General features: G+C 49.6%; 2 protein-coding genes across 5 annotated transcripts in view; one reads left to right on the top strand and one right to left on the bottom strand.

The window, feature by feature from the left end:
- Window positions 1-16350, bottom strand: part of PLCB2 (phospholipase C beta 2) — a 42850-nt gene extending 26500 nt beyond the window's left edge. The window contains exons 1-3 of one of the 4 annotated variants that reach the window (XM_032112873.1): window positions 16181-16350; window positions 5836-5913; window positions 4253-4321 (exon numbers count right to left, since the gene is read on the bottom strand). In XM_032112873.1, coding sequence (XP_031968764.1) covers window positions 4253-4321; window positions 5836-5913; window positions 16181-16186 — 153 coding nt within the window. In that variant the 5' untranslated portion in view covers window positions 16187-16350. Of the gene's footprint in view, window positions 1-4252; window positions 4322-5835; window positions 5914-9523; window positions 9988-16180 lie in introns of those variants that run through there. The other 3 variants (XM_032112875.1, XM_032112874.1, XM_032112871.1) reach the window with 3 other exon arrangements.
- A 137-nt stretch (window positions 16351-16487) lies between these two features.
- On the top strand, window positions 16488-17534 carry INAFM2 (InaF motif containing 2). Its single transcript, XM_032111186.1, has one exon. It carries the CDS (start codon window positions 16652-16654, stop codon window positions 17042-17044), a length of 393 nt encoding a protein of 130 aa, XP_031967077.1. The 5' UTR covers window positions 16488-16651; the 3' UTR covers window positions 17045-17534.
- Window positions 17535-21455: the final 3921 nt, after the last annotated feature.

The raw sequence follows: 21455 nt of genomic DNA, 5'->3' as shown, positions 1-21455 counted from the left end.
TACATGTGCAGTCCAGGCTGTATCTCTAGGTTCAACACCAACAGAATGTGGACAGAGGATGAAGCTGGCTTACAGTCATGACAACCAGAAAGCACAAATTTTGTTTTTATTAAAAAAATGCGCCTGTCTCAAAGCCAATGCCTCCTGAAACATCTAAACAAACCCCAAGACATGTCCAACAGCCCAAAAGTCTGGCCTAAAACATTGTGTATTTTGGCCTTAATTATTATTACATTCTCTGTCAGCATTCCGGGGTCTTGGTGCCTCAAAAAAAGAAACCACAAAAAGCCCCACAAATGGAGCAGCCCTTACTGTTCCTCATCACCGAAATGAAAACACAGACCTGAGTGTAAATAACAGCCTGATCTGTATCAGCACACTGCTGAACTACACTCAATTTTTAATCTTGTCTCCTTGCTGTTCAGAGGCCCTGCTCATTCTTATCTTTATTACTCTTGAACACGAGCCAAAGTTCGTTCTGCCCCATCTAAAAAAAAAAAAAATTCCGTGAAGAAAAGTCACGGCAGAAACGCGAATCCGCTCTCAAAGAACCTCGCACGGGCGGGTGAGCAGGGGAGCCCTGCACAGGCGGAGGAGGGGCCAGGGAGGATTCTGCTCTCTGGTGAGACGAGCGCTGGGGAGGGCAGGCTAGGGCCATTCCCATTTGGAGGTGGCTCCTATGGCTGCCAGCTCTTAGTGAGTCCCTTTTCAGGCTGTGCTGGGCACTACCTGCTCCCTAACCATCCCTAACCACAGATGGGATCCCAGCTGTGACCTGTGCTGGCAGTGCACACAACAGCAGGTCCCTTCTCAAGTGGTTTTCCGCGTGGGTGCTTTGGTGTTATTCTTCTTGCTGTGTGTAGAGGTTACAAAGAAAAACCCCAAACCTCCTGCTCGGTGGTGGGAAAGTGCTACTGAAAGGAGGGACCTCCCAACATCCAGAGTGACCCACCCCCTCCCAGGGAGACTCCAGTGCCATGGGACTGGAAAACTCAGGGCATGTTACACCCTTGAGACAGAGCCCAAGCCTGCACAGCCCCTTGCTGTGGAAAGCAGTGGCGCAGATGCTCTCCATACAGCACAATCCCCTTCCTCTGGAATTCCTTCAGTCACAATCCAGTAGGAAAACCAGGCCACATGCTTTGCCTCAGAGCAGCTGCGGCTTCACTGGGGCATCACTTGCAGGGAAGGGGAAAGGATGCTCCTTTTGTTGATGGTGCCATCCACAGCTCTTCCTACAGCTGTGATCCTGTTCTGCTTGTCCTAATCTTCCTCCTAAATAAGGCCGATGGCTCATTTCCTCTCCACCTTCAGGCAGTGAAATAACTCTTTGTATTAATTCCAACAGTTCTATTCCACAACCATTCCAAGCCACTATTTTGTAACAGGGCAGACAGCACCCATGTTCATTCTTCCACCTCAAAACAGATCTTTGTTTGCTTCACCACACCAGTTTTTTATATTAATACCTTTTGTAACAACGCCCCACACAGCTGCCCCACGTGGAGGGTGTGGTGGTTTATGTGAAGAAATTTTCCCTGCTTTCTGCATTCCTTTGTGAAATTCTGTTCTCAGGAGAGCCAAATGAACATGACCCTGAGGGCTTTCAGCCAGAGGCATCATGGATAGCAGAGCTACGTGTAAGTAAGAGTTTTCCAGACCCAGATAGCACATCTTTGGTTCAACACCCCTTTCAGTGCCCACACAAGACCTCCCAGGATCCACAAAGAAAAGGTGGATAAGGAGCCAGACTAGTGCATTTTACTACATGTTATCACAGAATTCCAGAAAACTCCCTGAAATAAAAAGGGGAGTTATTTGAAATGAGTTTCTGTAAAATGCAGAATTCAAAAAGCACTTGGGATTTTCACAGCAAAGGTTGTCATCAAGTGCATCACTTCTGCCCACTGAGAATACTTAATAAATCAGTCAGTGCTTGACCTTTGCTTTGTTGTTCTTCAAAAATGAGCTGCAGCCAATTCCCAGGACTCTGAAATCCCATCCCTGACATATTACAACAGCTAGAACAGAGCAGCTCCATCCAGGTGCCTAGGGGAAAACTCTGAAACAGGGCAAACGCACTGGCACTTCCCTGACACATTCCTGCAGCTCCCAGCAATCTAGGATTCAGCAGCTTCCTAACCCAGAGGCATTATCTCACATTTAATACCCTCCAAGGGCATTTCCTTCTTGTACTGACATTTTACACTCACTTTTCCATGACTGTGCCAGAAGCATCACCCATGGCATGGTGACATGAGGTGGGACAGCAGCAGCAGCACCGCCTGCTTGTGCCACTCCTACCTCTGGAAAATTCCACCTGATATGGAACTCCTGCACTGGAAGAAACCCTGAGTAACTGCTTCAAACCCTGAGTAACTGCTTCAAACCCTGAGTAACTGCTTTGTGCTCCCCTTCTCCATTCAACTCCTGATTTTACAGCACTCCACATCCCATTCACCTTACTCCTTCTGCCAGAATACAGTCCCTTCTGCTCAGGTGCTCTGCCCCCAGCAGCCACTTCATTCCTTTGTTAATCCTGCTGCTCTTCCATACCTTTTCCAGTTCTCGCCTAATTTGAGAGTGCACTAGAACTGCAGATAAATATGGGTCTATCTGGGGTGTACACAACAGCATGACTTCCTAATTACTTCCTTATAATTCCTAACATGCAATTTACTTTTAGGGGGCAAATACTGCTGAACACTACATTGATATTTTACCATACACCCACAAAGTTTTCTGATATCAACAGTCAACTCAGGGCCTGTTATTACTGAAGGATGAGGGATTTTTTCTGCGTGCATTGCCTGATTTTTATCTGTATAAAATGTATCTCCCATTAGATCATGCAGTCAATCAGCAATTCAAGGTCTTCCTACAAACCAGATTTTTTTACCCCAAATAACTCTGTACCATTGGCAAACCGTCTTCTCCTGGTACTCTCCAATTACCCTTCCTTAACTAATTCCTAAAATCTAGGACATGTTTCTCCAGCCACCTCATGGCCTCAGTATCTCCACCAGCAATTTATCATCTATATCAAAGATCAATTCATTTTGCCAACAGGTTACTCCTCGAAGTTTAACACCCTAGAAAAGAGTATCTCATACCTCTCCTTTAAGTCAGCCTCTTCCTTAGTGTGTGCCATCTGGAAGGCAGCACCAACTCTAACAGCCCCAAATATTTTATTCTCTCAAATGAAAATCCAACCTCCTGACAGTATTTTTAAGCACAGTTCTCACAAAACAAGTGGGAGACAAAAGTTTAGGCTCATTGAAAACTCAAGTATGTTCCATTCTAGTGAATTTCTAAGGTGAAAGGCAGTTTCTCTGAAAGAAATACGATTTTTAAGAAGATGGGTACTGTTCTTGAGCTCTGCTATGCCTTTAGTACCCACTTTATTATGGTGTTTTGAGAAATACTGGTCTTGGGGAGCTCTGAACAGACATTTTCGGAGCAGATTGAGAAAACAGACACACAACTTATGCAAAAAGCTGCTTGAGGCTCAGTAGATATTGCAAAACCTTTCCCTTTTGCCTTAGAGAGGCACCTGTGTCACCCGCCATCAGCTTTACTCCTTTGGTCCCTTTCCACCTTTGAGCTTTACTGCAGTTTTCCGCTTGCCTTTTCCATACACGGAAAAGTTAAAAACAAACAAAAAAAAGTCACAGAAACAAAATCCTAACAAGGGCTGCAAGAAGCTTCAATTATAACCGAAATCAAGAACAAAGCCCTGATCATGTGCAAATGTAAGAATATTGGGGGGGGGGGGGGGAACAAACAAATTTTTCTGAATATGCATTTTCTTCCCTTTAAAGGGAAAAACCCCATCACACACTGTTGGAATGGCATTGTAACTCCGGGTTTGTGGGCACCCTATGCATCCTTACACAAAAGCAGCTCCGGTGACTCAGTGGAGGAGCATCAGAGTCTCCAGCAAGACTTACCAGTGCAGCAGCACACTTGGAAGGGGAATTGGTTTTCCTGGCTTTCTGATATATTCCTTCCAATGAGCCCATCTACTATAGTCTGGAAGTGCCGCTTTTGGGTGCACAGAGGGCCCCTGGGAGGTCAGGGACCAGAGTCAAGATGGCTTTTCTGTATTTACATAGCTGTGATGTAAGGAGATGAAATCCTCTCTACCTTCTTCCTACAGAAATCCAGGACAAACTGCCTGAGCTCCTGCCAAAACCACAGGCAGCCCTGCCTTTCCACTGAAACACCAGATAGAAAGAAGCTATGGACTCACCTTGGGCATTTTGGCAAATCGCCCTGCTCGGGTGTCTCGGATGCTGGTGATATCCAGAATTTCCCTTTCCTACAACAGAATAAGGACAAGGAAAATGAGGAAAGATAAAGGAGGAAGGAAAGCACTCCATGACAGAGCCCCCAGAAGCTGTAAAGCAGGTTTGGCTCAGTGTCCTTCCCCGTGGAAGAGCTCTCCCAGCAGGAACAAGGCAGAGAGGGAAGCCATTCCCACAGAGGACACTGCACAGCCTTCCCCAGGCAGCCCCTCCATGTCCTCACTACTGGCTTGTTGTCTTGCTTGTTCTTTTAATATTCAACCTGAATTTCCTTCCTCTGTTACTAATTTTTCTTCTCACCATGGGTCTGGAGAACAAATTATACTTGTTGCAGCAGATAATATTATTTTCCAAGATCACAATACAGGACAATGTAGATGCCATTTCTCCTGGGTGTATCCCCATTTTATTGTTAAGCAGGAGAGTAATTTTACTCCTAATCCCACACCTTTCTGAGGCCCTAGGGCAAAAACAGTTCTGTTTACTTCAGCTGCTAATCAACAGCACTTTCCAGGAATGCGAGACCCCTTCCAGTCTGGGTTTCCTTGTGGCAGCTATGCTTCCTTCCCCCAACCCCTTTCCCAGGTATCCCAATGAAATAGCTCCCTTTCCATGGTGACACCAGCTCCCCTTGCCTCACTTCTTCTTGCTGGAACCCTTAGAGCAGAAATTCTACTGCCCAAGTGGACTTTGAAAGCAGAACAGGAGTGACAGAGACATCAAAGGGTGTGACCGTCCCCAGCGTTGTGACACTGTTCTCGTGGGGATGTGGCTGCAGCAGTGCCCGGCCTCAGCTGGCACTGGGCACAATCTCTGGAAAGGCAGAGTTCACCCAAAGCACCAGGTCCTTGGCCAGGGCCTGTGCAGGACTGACTGACTCTGCCATGGCATGTAGGTCAGGCAGAGGAAGTAGAGCTGAAACACAGCCTGCTCTGGAAAGCGGAAGCCCAGCCTTCCACCTCCCTTCTCCATTACTTGATGCTACTCATCAGGGAGGAACTGAATTCTCTTTCCTGCATGTGTTGCCTCTCCCTCTCCTCCAGCAGCTGGCATCCTGTGCTTTGCTCCGGCAGCCTGCACACATCATCCTGAGTACAACTCACTCTCCAGACTCCACATAAGCCCTACATCACTATGGTCACTACTTTTTAATTAAAAAGTCTAAAACCCCAATGAGCCAGTTAATGGCCCCACTGTACAGGTTAGGAGAATCCTGTCTCTTGCTGGGTGACAGGGATATCAGCACAACTGTTCTCAATTATATGTCCTTTGAAGGACATGTAATGAGCTCTGCAGGAGTCAAAATGCCAGCATGACGGGCACAGAAAAGCCACACTCACACCTTCAGTTCTTGCTCTTTCCTGGTGCTGTGAAGACCAACCTGCCAGTGATCAGCTCCCACTCCTTGGTGAGGTGTCCCTGCTAAGAGGAATGAGCATGGCAGTTTGCTCCCAACTTGCAGTGTTGTCATCTCACACAAACCTGACCTGGCTGGTTGGAGCCCGAGCTGTGCAGTCTCAGCACTTACCATGCTCTGATAGGTCCAGTACACATAAAAGCCCTTGGGATCCACTCGGAGAATCACAGGAGAAGCACTCGATGTTTCCTGACAAAAAAAACAACAAAAGAAAGAATGCTGGCACCTTGGGTGACTTGGAGAAAACATCCTGGGACACGAGGTTCCCACTTCAAATACAGACCTAGGCAGGTGAACACCCTCTGGGATTTATAGGAATGAACCCAAGGATTTTAAGACATCTCCAGAGTGACACTGTGAGGCTCTGGAAGCTGAAGCCTGAGTCTCACCTAACCCGTGCATTTAACAAGAACAGCTCTCTTGGAGCTTTCTACACAAAGAACTGGGAGAACAAAGTATCTGGACATTCAATTAATGGTTTCATTTGAAAAGTCTGCCTTGACCTGCTTCATTCTACAAGCTCACGAGTAACCCAGGCCAAGGAGAGAAAGCATTCATCCATGGCATCTCCCATCCAGGTGCTCATGCTGATTACCTGGGCTCCAGTCAGGAAGGCTTCAAGGAGGGGATGCATCAATGCAGCCTCATTATGCTGCTTTAGGTGGGGATTCTGAAACTCCACAGACCATCTCTACACAGACTATCAAAAGAAGCAGCTATGCAGACTCCCACACCAGAGACGCAAATCAGACGAAATTATTTGGGGCTGATCCTAAACCTCACACAGCCATTTCTGGGAAGGTTCCAGCTTCAATTCAGGAAGCTGCTAAGATGAAACCAGTAATGAAATCTGGAAGTTGTACTTGTCTCTTGGCCTCAGGTTCTTCAGGTTGTTACTCAACTCATATTTCACTCTAGAGTGTATCTGGATTTTCAGGGACCTCCATTTCCATGCTCAATATTTACAGTAAACTGCTCATTGCACAGCACACCATATGTGGTCCTTTTACTCCCTCCTGTCTTCCTCCCACTGTGCCAGGGCCAGCGCCAGCCTGCCCAGCACCATGTCCATATCCCCAGAGCTCCTGGCTGTCTCCCTGCACACGTGGCCATGGAGAGCAGAACAGGCCCCACGGTACCACCACAGAGTATTGTGCCATGTTCTAGATTACCCTTATCTCCCACAAAGCAGCTTTCTGGAGGGCAAGCTGAGGGTGCAAGGCAGCTGATGCCAGCCAGGCTCCTGGGCAGGGCCAGGCCTGCCTGGGGATGCAGGCAGCCTCTCCAATGCAGTGGCTCCTGGCAGCAAGGGAAATGGGCAATCCTACAGAACACAGTCTGGCAGCCAGACTGGCTGCTTCTCACTCTATGGGGCAGAAAGCAAACACTGTCTGCTAAAATCCTGTAATCCATAATCTTTCAGAGATAGGAACAGTTTTGACTCTACTAAGAGGACTCAGAGGCAGCACAGAGCCAAACCCACACCCATCTGCACCTCTTAAGAGGTCAGCTACTACCCTGTGCCCTACCTGGGGTTCTGACAGGGTTTCCAGATGGCTCTTTAACTCAGCTACCACCCATGTAGTAGGACTTCACCTCTTCAGTATGCTTAGGAGCCCCAGCTTGCTGGATGCTGAATAAATACAGACCTAGGCAGGTGAACACCCTCTGGGATTTATAGGAATGAACCCAAGGATTTTAAGACATCTCCAGAGTGACACTGTGAGGCTCTGGAAGCTGAAGCCGGAGTCTCACCTAACCTGTGCAGAGCTGCTCCTTACCCCAAGGTACCTAACGCTGTGGGACAGGTGAGAACAGTCCTGCCTGTCAGGGATCCATTGCTCTCTCCTCTAAACAGTGCCTTACCAAAGCTGGACAAGGCGAGGGCTCTGTAGAAAAAGCGTGGGTTTGCTTTTTTTGCTGGAAGGCCCTAGTTCAGTCCCAAGCTGAACTGTGATGTAAGAGGCCAATCTGATCTTCCTTAACTCCTTTGCCTCACTTACAGTGGAAGGAGTTCAAAACTGTTACCAACAGCACAGTCAGGTCAATTGAAAGAGATATAAAAAACATAACAGTCATGAATTCTAAAGCACAGCAATCCTGCAGTCTGGAGTTCTCATCATCATCCTCTGCAGCCTGTTCTAACCCATGGATTGGGAAAGCCCAGTGTGATGGAGCAATGTGACCAGAACAGCCCACTCATGGAGAAGCCTTTCTTTATTGGTGGAGACCAAGCCTATAAACTACTTAGTTGAGGCAACCTTTTAGAAATGTTTACAAATATATAAACCTTAGGGAAAGATCCAGACAGGAATTGAGCTCACTAATCAACAGCAACAGCAGCAAATAAACACTTGGTGGGTCTTGGAAGCCTGACTTGACTCCCCTTGGGTTTCAAGGGAACTTATCCCAGGAATACCCAGTGAAGTACTTAACAGCTTCCAGTTTTTGGGAGAGTGGTCCCCAAGGACTGAGCGCAAAGTCATCAGCAATTTTAGACAAGTTTTGTTACTGTTATTCTGAGAAAGCAGATCCCTGTTCAAATTCTAAGAAGCCCCGAGTGCACATTGCAGGCAGTGGGCCTACAGGAAAGAGGAAGGCTGCGCTTTTCACTGTACCCTGGTGTCATCCTCCTGTTTATGTACTTCTAATGGAGCAACTGGCAGCCATATTCCAAGCCATATTCCTCACATCCATCCTTTCTGCCAGCTGCACAGTACACTGCTCTCATTTCTCAGTGCCTCTGGACCAGCCTGCTGATGTTGCACACAGATGATCCGCTCCCCCACACACTCCTTTGGGACTTTAACACTGTACTCCAGCTTCACACCCACAAAAGTGCTAATCCCTTCTTCACTGCTGCTGCAGGCTCCTTCTGATCATCTCATTTGCAACACCACATGAACAATCTCCCCAGATCCCTCTGAATAACCACAACCTGGGCTCCCCCTGCTTTTATCAACATTCATGCTCAACAGCAGACAATCCATCTCCAGACAGCATGGATGGGCAGCCGCTCTCCTCCTGCTTGGGTATGTGGATGCTAGGGTAAACACTCCTTTGCCCCCATAGAAAGTGAGATGGGGAACCCTTAAATTCCAACGAACTGCTGCTGCTCTACACTTTCTTCCCCTCACACAGAAAGGCAGTGGCTGCAAAGCAGCTGTTTTGAAGGTACAGAGGACAGTGAGCTGGAGTGAGCAGCAGCTTGCTGCAGCACCCTGAGGCTCCAGCCCTGTTAAAGCACAGGCCCTTTGCTGCTCGGTCATTCCCAGACCCAGGGGCCGGGCAGGCGTGGGAGGCCATGGCTCACCCCCGATCCACTCAGGCAACAGGGCCATAAGAGGAAGCAACTTGGAGCCTGATTTCATCTGTGTCTGCAAAGTGAGCACTCTGCTCTGGAGTAGATCCTAGCCCTCACGCTCCTCCAGAAAGTCCAAATGTGGCATATGCATCACACCCACAGAGACTCCCAGCAGCAACCACCTTCCTGAGGGCTGGACCTTGTGTTCTACACCAGGGGCTGCACACAGACCCAGTGCACACTCACTCCATTTGTTTCCATCCTCCTCAACAAGAGGTGCAGAAATCACATCCCCAACCCCTTACACACACATCCTTGATTTCAGTCCTCAGCTTTCCTGTTCTTCCCAGTTCCCTCTCCCTGTCCAGAGACCTCTGCTGTCAAGTGGGATACCACATGGAACACAGGCTCCCAGCCTCCCCACAAACCGTGACCCAACCAGTGTCTCCCTGCCACCACAGACACAGCCTAGGGAAGGAACACCCCAGTACTCACATCATCCCATTTGATGAAGCGGTCACCCTTGCACAGGTACTCCTTCACCTCCGTGGGCTGCAGAACAGGGTTCAGCACGGACATGGTCCTGCAGATGTGCTCCTCAGCTACCAGAAGCAAGAGCAGCTGCACAGTTCACTCCTCCTTAGCCCCCTCTCCTCTATCTCTGTCTCTCACGTGGTAGGGCGTTCTGCCATGGCCACTGTTGGCATCGGAGAGCAAACAGCCTCTTATATCCCAGCCCAATTTAGGAGGGGCAGGGGCAGGCAGGCGACGAGCAATGAATCTGCATTGTAAATCAACAGCTCTCCAGGCAAGCAGAGCCTCACCCAAGGTCACCCAGAAGAAGGCTAGCGATGGCTGGGGTGCTCGTGGGCACACACGCCCACCGTCCCTCGGGCGGGATCCACTCCTTGGAGCTGTGCTGGTGAGGCACCCGGCTCAGTGAACTTCCGCAACTCAACTTCCTTAAATGCTCTCTTGACGAACTACAGGCATTGCCAGAAACGCTCCAACTGCTTCAGCAGCTGTGGTTACGGAACAGCTCAGCTCCAGCTACAAGCAGACTGCCCCCTTCATGCAACAGGCCAGACGTCCCAGGAAACAAACTCATTCCTTGCTCTGGACAGATTCCATTTCTGGGGCCACTCACTGCACTGTCCAGTCTTAAACAGTTTTCCTTTCTCTTATGGGCTCTTCTGAGTGTCAACCTCAAAGTGAGACAGACCAGCAGAGCAGCTGGAAATTCCCCAGATGAAGTAAAACATTCCCAGAGTCCCAAGGAACTGCACTATTCCCTGGATTCACTTGGGTCTGCAGCAGATATGTGGGGCACAGAACAGGAAAGGTGGGCACGGTGGGGATTATAGTGACAAGGCTGCAGGGACGTGACCAAAAATAGAACAGGTTATAGGCAAACAGGGCCAAAATGAGACTCTGCTCCTGACCTTGGAACAAAGGAATTCCATGTGGGCAGCAGAAGAGGAAAGGAGCTCCACTGGCTGATGGGCACTGGCTAACCTGGAGAGTGGATTATGAAAAGGCCTGACACGGGCAAGATCAATTTTAGTCAGAGGCAGACTAAATTACAAGTGGAGATAACTGTGCTATGATTGCTGTGGATTCCCAGGCACACGGTGGGATGTCATCCTCTTCTCCTATCAAAGCCAAGGTGTGGCACTTGCCATTGCTCAAGAGGGACAAGCTGCTGGCAAAAGTAGCACAGACTCTCTAAGAAGGGGGGAACAAACCCCCCCACACACTGTGCGAGGAGAGCCAGATGCATGTTTTGTTCCTTCCTTTCTTCCCAGCCCTGATGTGATAAGTCTGGCACTTTGGAGCCCGGACGGCTGGGGGAATGGTCACTGAAGGAATCCTAAGGGCATTCTCAGGTGTTAGCAGCATGAGGCAGGAGAGATAAAGTGGAACTCTAGCAACTGCTCCAACTGTTAAACAATAAAGGCAGGCATCAGAGCTCGCTGCTGCAGGAAAAGAGAACCCTGAGCAAACCCACCATCCTTTGTCTTCCAAGGGGTTTACCTGCCCAAAAAAACCCTGGGAATAAGAGAGCTTCCACATTTCCAGCTACCATGGCATTTTCTGCACTTATCAGTCTTGCCCTTACAGGAATTGGCTATCCAAGGGAAGGCTGCTGGCTCTATTTCCTTAGGGTCACTGGGATATTCCAGGCCCAGCCAAGCCAGTGTCACCAGGATCCCACACTCAGGGAAAGTGGTTACTCCCAAGCAGAGAAGCAGCAGATGACAAAGGGTGCAGTGAGGAGTGAAAGTTCTCTACACTCACCTGATCCCTTCTGCAAGGCCAGAGCACTTCAGGGCTGCTTCCTTTTAAATTAGGGAGCAGCAACGGAGATAATAGAGAGCATCAATCTTGCGCAGAGGCCCTGCAGTCCTCCCAGCCTCTGGAACACTGACAGCACTGCAGGAAGGCCCTGGAGGTCACAGCTGCGAAGCAGTAAGAGGTGGATGAGCTTTACCACCTGGTACTGCCAAGAGCAGGTGAGATCAGTCATAGCTACTGGATCCCATGGCTTGACTGGTATCATCAGCTATCAGAGCTTTGTGAACCAAGTGTGTTTCCTGCCAGAACCTCACTGAGAGGCTGCTTCTGTCCTTCTCTCACACCGGGATATTCATCAGCTTTCTCTGCCTCATCAACAAACAAAGTAAGCAAGAATCGTGCCACAGCTTCACTCACATGTCACTTAAGGTCAGCTTTCTCTAAGGAATAAAACCTTAATTCAATAAATAATGAAATCATAATTAAGACCCAATCAAACACAAGGAGCATGAAGAGCAGTGCCCAAGCTGGTGGCTGCCCTGCAAGGTCATGTGATGCCCAACAGCAAGGGCCAAACCCCTACTTGCACAAAGGCTGTCACAAAAGTTGCAGCTCTCTTCCTTTTGCCCAACCCAGCCTCCTTATCTTCCACTTCACACTCCTTGCTCTGTGGGAGCCTCTGTCCCTTGCATGCAGAGATGGCCGATGGAGCCATGATAGGATAGAGCAGCAGTCCTGGCCTCTGCAGAGACCTCCAACGCAAGAGCAGGCGGGAACAGCAGCACTCAAGCAGTAACTGTTTATTCCAACTATCCTTTATTTTCTCTCTCCTGTAAGGCCCATCACCCAGTGCACACTCATCCCACATCCCTCTGTCTCCTTGCTTTCCTCCCATACCTTCACTGCCGGGCAACCCACCACTTGCTACGACAGTTTTGATATGCAAACATTTCCCTTTTTTTTGTTTAATACTCTTCCTTCTCTCCCTGTGCTACCTATCCAGCAGCCTATACCTCCCTCAAGGTGCATGCAGCAGCAAGGCAGGCAGCATCACCCTTCATACAAGGTTTAGGAGACAAGGTTTGCAGACACTGATTTAAGCCATACTGCTAAACCCCCCTGACTTCCAACAAATTATTCCGTAACCTCCACCCCAGTTTAGTCCTGGCACATAGAAAATCCATAAGAAATCTCTCCCAGCGTTGCTGCAGGATAATTACACTTTGCCATGTGTAATGCTGTCCTCTAGTGAAGAGCTGTGACACTGCACACCAGCAATGAACTCCCAGCTCTGCAAATGCCAGCCCATCCCACTGCTCTTGTGGCTGCCCTGCCCTCAGAGCCCTGGAAATCCGGAAAGGATTAACGATACCATTAAGACCACAAAATCAGTTTTTTCTCACCACCCTGGAGGGCAGAACGGCTGTGTGTGTGTTCAGGGGCATATCTTGTGTCCCACTTCGAGCCAAAACCACAAGGCCAAGGACTCCTGACAGCTCTCAGCATGACTCTTCAGCTTGATCTGCAAAAGTCAGAGGGCAGTGGACTATGGCACAGAGAAGTGGCCACAGATGCCACAAAACCATAAAAGCCGTGAGGTCTTGTGCCAAAAAAAAAAAAAAAAAAAAAAAAAAAAAAGCAAAAAACGACCAAAAAACCCAAGAAACTATCTGTCTAACCACCAAGACATGGTTAGGCCCATAATTAACTGCTCACTGAGCAGAGTGTGTTGTGTTTACAGCACTGATGGCTTTCAATGTGTTTCCAAACAACACAGTGAGTGCTGCAAGCAGGATCACACCATATTTAAACATCCCATACATTCCTGCAGTGCCAGGTCACTGCTGCCCAGGGCTGGCTGAACCACACCATTCCTGACCACTGGGAAAAGAACAAGACTTTCCAAGACAGGTCATTAAGAGGAAAGGAGGAGCATGAAGAGGAGCAGCAGCACACAGACAACATGCCCATCTCATGGTACACTTCAGTAGCGGAGTAACAAGAACAGGAAAGCAACTTGTACCACACCTGGAGGTGGATGCAGCCAGTTCCCCCCTGTATTCACCTCCAGTAAAAAACACTGCACAGGAAATCAGGCTACTGGGGGAGGAAGCCCCATTCTGCTCTTAAGCTTATCAACATTTCCTTCCCACTCCACCATCCCAACTTACTCCAACTACTTGCCTACTCAGCTCACTAAACTGAACAGGCGTCAGCCATTGTCTTCCCTGGCCCTTCCACAAACTTCACTTCTCATACTAGGCTAAAGGTCTTGTTTCTGTAACATCCAGCCTCAACCTACAGCATTCTCCTCCTCCCTGCAAAGGCCACAGCTCAGAGATATGTCCCAGGCATCCCATCCAGTATTCTGCTACTCTCAGAAGCAGGGTTTGCACGGAGAGAATCTATCTCAGGCCAGCAATCTTCCCTTAATTAAGTCTTCCCTATCCTGCAGCACTGGGATGCTATTCACAGACTGTGATCATGGGAAATCAATAACACAGGTTTATTTAGCTACATCCTTCAGGGGCCCTTGGAGAGCAAACAAACATCCCCTTGCAACAGGTAGCAGCAGTATTCAAGCTTTCTACTGGACCCTCAGACCTGAGAAGTCAAAACTAAAGAACAGGAGCCTGCAGAACAGTTTTTGGAGTGGTTGTTCAGGGGCTCTGCAGCTCTCCTTCCTTGGCAGGTCTAGTCCCTGAGTGCATCACATAGCCCTGACTCTGTCTCCAGCAAGTGATCTCTTTTGTGCTCTTTAGGAAGAATCCTAGAGAGGGATAATTTGCAAGCTGTGCCCAGTGTCAGACACAGTCACTGACTTTACAAGACCCCAGAGCTCCAGTTCTGCACCACAGGAGTCCACTCAGAGCCCAGCTTGGTGTTTCTGCTAAAACCCCGAGGACAAAGCAGACATCATTACTGCAGCTCCTTTAGGGGTGGTTGTTAGCAAGGAGCTCTGTTTAGGAGAGAAGGCACACACCTGCTCACAGCTGCCTGGAGAGAAGGTCACACCCAGTTACTTGTCCACAATAAGATGAAAAGCTTTCACCTGACTTTGGCAAAAGCTAAGACTTCACATTTAATGGACACAAGTCTTGTCTTACTCAAAGCCCTGAGAGCAGAGGGTTGGCAGGGAGAAAAGAGCCTTAAGAACACTGAATTTCTTGAATAATACCATGGAATTGTGTGTTTTACAAAAGGCAGGTCTCCACTGCAGCATGACTGAATCACAAATAAATGCAACAGGGAGGTGAAGCTGTTGGGCTGAAGGCAGAACATCACAAGCCCACCACACTCATTACATTTGCTGGGAATGTTCCAACAATTCCCCTGCACTTTCAGCCTTGTTTGGTTCCTAAATAGGGAAAGATGAATACATGTTTCAACAATGAACAGATACATCTCTCATATTGCTAATGATACTGGTGGATATGAGTGGATACATATAACATTTGGTTGGATGGTTCATCTAGAGGTTAGCTTTGGCTCAGGGCCTGTTGTTCAGGTCTCAGTACTTCAACTCGACAAGCACCAGCCAAAAACTGTCAAGACCTCACTAAGCCCCAGAGGCATTCCCTGTATATGTCAGTCCTCTGCCTCTTAACTGGAATTAAGCAAGAGCATAGGGAAAGGACTTGTTGGAGGTAGTAACTCATCATCATTTCACCTGCTGAACAAAAGAGGAGAAGGGGCAGGAGCAATCCCATCATTGAGGCAAAACACATTGAAAAGTTACTAGAAAATCCATTTTGTAGGAACTGCTATACATTCATATGTATAATTAAACTTAAACATATACAGCTCAAGCAATTTTGTGTATATAACCTCTAGAACACCACAGAAGAGGTAATTCTATAACTCAGGAAAGCTTTGCCAGCTGGGAACCATCAGCTAATTCTGTTTAGGTGTGAGACATTTGACTTTAAGGAGAACACAGGTGTAACCAATACAATCAGGTGTAACCAATCAGCACAAGAGAGGCCCAGGGCACACAGAGAAGTCCCAAAACTGGGTAACAAACAATTACCAGACATGCAGCAGCATTTCACGACCAATTAATACTCCAAGAGACCACAGCATGTAGTTAAAAATTGTTTGGGTTGGAACAGACCTTGAAAAAATCATCTAGTCCACTCCACCCACCCAAACTTAAGGCAGGTTTTGTCCCCAAAACTGCTTTGCCTGCGTAAGAAAAATCAGCCACACACTCCATACTTGAGGGGCTTCACAGCCCTTCCCAGATACTCCTTTTGCTGCTGGACCCTGTCAGCTCCCTGCCCACTCAGTGCACACAAACCACTATGGCAATGCCCCCCCTCCACATACAGACAGCAGACCTGGAGTCAACACAATCCATCCTTTCCAAAAATTACAGTTATTTTGAAGCTACTCCGTTTATTCCATAACATATCTTCTTGGGGAAGCCTCTTTGGGTAATAGGTAGTTCTCCAGTTACTGTAGCCTCCTCCAGAACCACAAATCCTGGTTTACAAGAGGTTTCTGCTGCAACCACTACACCTGACTGACCTCAGACTGAAGGCAGGGAGAAAATGATTGCAGAAGGCACAACTACATCATTCCCAAAAGTATTTTTTTTGCACCATAAAGAAAACCCCATTTATACCCCAAATCAGCATTTAAATTGTCTTTTGAACAAAACAATAGAACAATTTTGTAGGGAACTAACACCTGTGGAGTAAGGTGAAGCCATACCCTAAGAGGAGGTTTAGATTGTATCAATAACAGGTTTGGGAAGAGCCCAATTTGGACAAAACTAAAGCAGGCTTTCCCTCTAAAAATTGCCGCTTAGCTCGGGCACCCTTGCAGCCTCACAGAGGTGCAGGCAGCACATACCTGCATCAGGGAGGCACTAAGAAGTAACTCCGTCGGGAAGCCAAGGTAGAGAGGAGACTCCTGACCCCCTCCACCGCGGGCACGTTCCAGGAGGCCGTACCAGAAGCCTTCCCTGCGGCTCGGCGGGTGCTGCCCGCCTCCCCGGGGACCGCTCACCGTCCGCCCCTCACGTCGGGGGGGGGGGGGGGGGCAGTGGGGGAGGGGGAATAGGGGAGCGGGGGGGCTCCTTTAAAGGTGGCCCGGGCTCCTCCCCCTGCCCTCCCTTGCCCTCCCTCCCCTCCTGTCGTCCCCACCCCTCAGGGCGGGGTTGCCCCCTACGCTCCGCCCCTCGCCCCCGGCGGGGCAGCGCGGGCAGCGGCACCGGTGGCAGCGCAGGCGGTACCGGCATGTCCTGAGCGGCGGCGGCGGCCGATCCGGGCCGGAGCCAGCACGGAGGGCTCGGTGGAGCAGCGGGCCAAGGGCCGGACCCCCATGAAGGAGAAGGAGGCGGGCGCGGAGCGGGGCAAGCCCGCCACTTACACCGGGGACAAGAAGGCGCGCATGGCGGCCAAGACCAACAAGAAGTGGGTGCGCCTGGCCACCGTGCTGGCCTACGTGCTCTCCGTCTCGCTGGCCGCCATCGTGCTCGCCGTCTACTACAGCCTCATCTGGCAGCCGGTACGCGGCAGCGGCGGCTCCTCCAGCCCCGGCCCCGGCGCCGCCGCCACCCCCGCGCAGCTCCGCGCCGCGCCCGCCGGACCCACGGCGGGGCCTCCGCCCGCGCCGCCGCGCACCGGCCCCGGCCCCGCCGCCACCGCCCCGCCGGCCGCGTCCCCCCCGCCCGCGGTCGGGAGCGGGAGCGGGCCGGGCGCCGGCAGCCCCTGAGCCGGGCGGGCCGCGGGAGGCCGCGCGCCGCCGGGGATGCGGCCGCGGGGCTCGGCTGAGGATGGAGACCGATGGCTCGCCCGTCCCTGCGGCACCGTGCAGCGCCCGTGGAGACTGACCGGAGACTGACCTGGAGACTGACTCGGCCCCGTTTGGACTCGATGGAACTGCGGTATCTTCTTTTCCCCCCGTTTTTTCCTCAAAAGGGAATTTTGTGGCTTCGTTTTCTTCCTCACCAGGGCTAGCTTCTCCCTTTGAACCCGCATTGAATTCCTGCGCTGTTCATGCCAGTCTGTTACCTATACAAGGATATTGGTGTCCAAAATTCCTCGCTATTTACAGGATCAGCTGGGAACAATACCAATTTAGAGGCTGTAATCCATTGTTGAAGTAAAAACAGTTTTGTTTAACGAGGAGCATAAACTTATTTAAAATATGTGGAAGGTAAATTGACTTGTTTACTATATTAAAATATTTTCCCAATATGAAAGTCTCTGTAACAAAGTATGTTCTCTTCGGTGGTGGGAGGAAGAGTGCTGAACTGGAAGGGGTCTGAGTAGCATAAATGTGGCCACTGAAATGGGGAGCTGTGGTATATCATGTTGATTCATTTGTCATTGGTCTCCGTAGGTGAGGCTGGAGAAACCTCTGTACGTGCCTAAATCCTGCTAATTGTGGAAACGAAGCAGTGGTGCTGGAAAGGTTTGATCTGTGCTGGCAGAGCAGGTGGAGCTGTGGCGGTGGGTGCTGGTGGGCTCTGAGCTGCAGCGTGGTTGTACCCGTGCTGCTGCCTGCGAGGGATGGCAGCACTTATGGATCGTCCCTGCACCTTGGGGACATGCGGAACCAGGGTAGGTCTGGGCCAGGCAGCTCCTGGTGTGCCCTGGGAAGGCTCTCCTCCCAGTTCCATGATTTCCTGCCCTGTGGTCCTCAAAAATCTTCCATTCCTTGATGAGCAGGGTGAAAAAATGGCCTTTAATGACTCTGGGATGTGGGATATCAACTAGGAAGCCGTAAGAGCCATGTTGTCCAAACTGCTGCTTTCCAGATGGATGGATTCAGCTGAATCTGTGAGGCTGCCAGGCTGTGCTTCATCCCTATGAAAGAATCACAGCAGTTCAGGTTCCTTCTGCTGAGGGATACAAATGTGCTGTAATGTGGCATATGTATTTCAGTTGTGCAGATCACAAAGGTACCATAAAATATGGCACGTGGCTGCTTGAAAAGAGCTGTTTCATATCAAAATTGGAGTTTGGGACTGTGGTGGTTTCTTAAGGCCGCATCGTCAGCTGGGCATTGCCTTTACAGCATCTGTGAAAGGTAGAACCAGGAGCAGAGAGCTTGCAGGGAGAAATGAGGCAAAAGGAGAGTGGTTTGTGATCTTTTCACCCTCCTTTCCAGTTTTCTGGGAAGCATGCAAGGAAGGCTGTGCGTTGTTAGAACAGAGAGCTGGTGGGAAGGATGAAACGATCCCTCTTAGTCACTTTAGCCAAAATCATGGGATCACTGCCACCCTCCTGCGGGGCAGGTGCAGGAGCTGGAAGCACTGTGCCAGCAGACGGCTGCCCCGCAGCTGTCACCTCCCAAGCTGCTTCTCTGCTCGCCCTGTTCATCCGCAGGGGGAAAGCTGAGTGTCGTGGAGCAGCACCGGCTCCTGGCCCCACGGGTGTCTGTTCTGTGAGTGGGTGATTTTGTTTCCTTGGTGGTTCCACCTGCAGCATGTTGATCCCTCTGCATGGGGCTGTGCAAGGCCACGGCAGTTCCAGGTCCTGGTGACAGCGATGCCATTTGCTGGCCTTGGGATACACCTCTGGTTGTGGAGGAAAGTTCCTGCAGCTCCCCGAGGGAGGAATGAGTGACAGAGAAACCAGGCTCATTGTGGTGCCAGTTGAGTTTAGTCTGCTCCTTGGCTCAGGTGCTAAATTCAGAACCAGTTTGGAAGTGTCTCTGAGAAGGAGCTTGTGTTTAACTTGTAAAACCTTTGGAGATAAATAAAGCTGTGTGCAATGACATGGATGCTGGGATTTCTCTGCTGCTAGCCTGCAGCTCGGAGCTGGTGACTCTGTAGCGGCTGTGAACTGTGCATCCAATGTGTGCTGAGTGTCCAGGGCCTCCTGGCATCCTTCACTTTAACTACAATTGCTCTCAGAAGACTAATAGAGCCTGGCTGCATGGCGCAGAGGGGAGAGGAAGTGAATGGAATTAAATGGGCTGCGTGGTCCTCTTCCAACCTGTCATGTAACTGCTGAGAGACGTCTTGTACTTGGGAACAGGAACAACCTAAAGCTCTTTACCTGGCTTGTGGTTTTGGTAGCAAAGGATCTCTGGGACAGAGACAGTGCTCAGATCCCCTGGATCAAAGGAACAGGCCCTTCACTGATGGCTGCCTCCCCTTCTGGTGCTAAAAATAGTTGATGAGCCAGTATGAGGATGGTTGTGGCTGTCTGCATTCCTGTAGGAAAGTGCAGGCTTGGTGAGTTCCCAGACTGTGTTTTTGCATCTTCTCCTCTGCTGACAAACAGATTTCAGTGAAATGCTGCTATTTCTGTGCCTATTACAACTGGCTTGGGAGCATCCTGGGGCTTCACTCTGGTTGTACTGAGTGTGCCAGGGAGGGGAAGCTGCCTGGGGAAGATGCAGAAGGGCTGTGGGCTGCTGGCCTAATGGCCAGGGAGCTTTGGTGATTTCAGCAGCCTGGTTTTCCAAATCTTCTGTACCCATATTCTTCAGGTACAATGTCTTCCCCATCCTTTTTCTAGCCAGGAATCGCAGCCCTCCAGAGGCAGATGTGTTCCCATTGGGATGCTGTTGCCAGCCTGTGATGAGCTCGTTGCTGTGCTTCTTACTCTTGTCATGACAGACTGTCGAAGAAATCGGTGACTAAGTGCACTTTGCAAATACTCTAGTAACAAAAATGGCTCATCTGGACTGGTAAGGTGTAAGCTAACTTAAAATTCAGGGCACTAGGGATTTCTTGGGAAGTAGATTGGCTGCAACAGATACTTGGACTGGGAATTTTTACATTATGTTGCTATTGTTGTACTGAGACAGTCATCTGCATCTCAGCAGAATTGCTTTAGTGCCCTAAAATGGTGCAGTCACCAGTCTGGGGTAAAGCTGAGGTTTAAAAGGCAGATGGTTGTGTCGTCTGTTGTGTTAATTCAGCTCCAGTTCACCCTTTCCCTTCATTGCTCCTCAAAAAAATAATAAAATTCAGGTTCACTTAGTGTGATTACATCAGGCAAGACAAGGCACAGGGTTGTGTGTTGCTTCCTAGGTAGAAATGACTGTAACCTTGTGATTCAAGATGTTGATTCCTTGGAATTGCTGGGGAGGGTTATTCCCTTCACACAACTGCTGTCCTGCGTGTCACCTGCAAACAGAGTTGTGCCATATTCCTGGTGTGTGCATGTCAGTGAGGAAGGGAGATGCCTGGAAGTCAGCTAGATGAAAGAGGTACTCAAATGTGAGTGAAATACCTTAAAGCCCTTTGCTTTTGTGATAGAAGGAGATTGACAAGAGTCTCAGAACTTCTGACTCGGGGAGGCTCCTGTAAAGGCACGATGGCTGTAAGCACATGGCTGGAATTCTGGCATGTGTGCTTTTATTTTTTTACTTCATTTTTTATTGATTAAACATGGTAATAATTTTGTAATGCAAACTTTTTCTCCAAGTTTTGAGTCTGTGTATCATTTAAGGCCCAAGTTCCAGATTTTTGTCCTCTGAGAGCCTTTAAAAAATGGTGGTACAGGGAACAGAGGTTGTTTGTCCAAATCTCCTTGGCTCTCTTGCATGTAGATGCCTCTGGCTCACACCTATTTATCGACATCTAATACCTGCCCTCTGCCTGTGCATGCTGGTCTTTTCCCAATGAGCCCAGTTTGTCCAAGGAGAGCATTTGGTGTAAGTCACGTGCAGAGGGACCAGAAGGAAGTGAAATAGCAGGAAAGAGAGTTACTGGAGCATGTAATCTGCTCCAGCAGCTGGCTCACGTTTCCATCTCTAAAAGCTCTCTTTTCCCTGTGCGCGTTCTCTTGTGGGCTCATCCGATGCAACGCGCGTCATCTTAATCCCAAATTCCTGTGCAGTATTTCTGACAGGGAATCTTGGCTTAATCCCTGAGCATAGCTGAAAAGCAGTTGTGTGGTGTAGTGATGATAAGAAAATCAACGGCTGCTTCTGGGCATCGGCGATTTCCCTCAGAGAAATCAAAGCTGATCTTGGTGGGCTGTTCAGGGGGGTGTTACCAACAGCCGGCTCTGAGTCCTGGAGCTGCTGGAGCACACAGAGGGGGGAATGGGGTAAGAAACAGTCATAGCTGAGCTGGAGCATGAAGCTAAGGAGATGAAGCTTGGCTTGTGGCTGTTCCACAGGTGTTTGGAGGCAGTTTTGGGAAAGCTGGCCAGGTTCT

The sequence above is a fragment of the Corvus moneduloides genome, chromosome 6 (assembly GCF_009650955.1).
Source record: "Corvus moneduloides isolate bCorMon1 chromosome 6, bCorMon1.pri, whole genome shotgun sequence".
NCBI lineage: Eukaryota > Metazoa > Chordata > Aves > Passeriformes > Corvidae > Corvus > Corvus moneduloides.
Note: the sequence above shows the minus strand (reverse complement) of the source record. Positions and strands in the feature narration are given on the sequence as shown.

Coding starts and splice junctions, on each gene's coding strand:
- INAFM2 (XM_032111186.1), top strand. CDS start 16,652: ATGAAGGAGAAGGAGGCGGGCGCGGAGCGGGGCAAGCCCGCCACTTAC.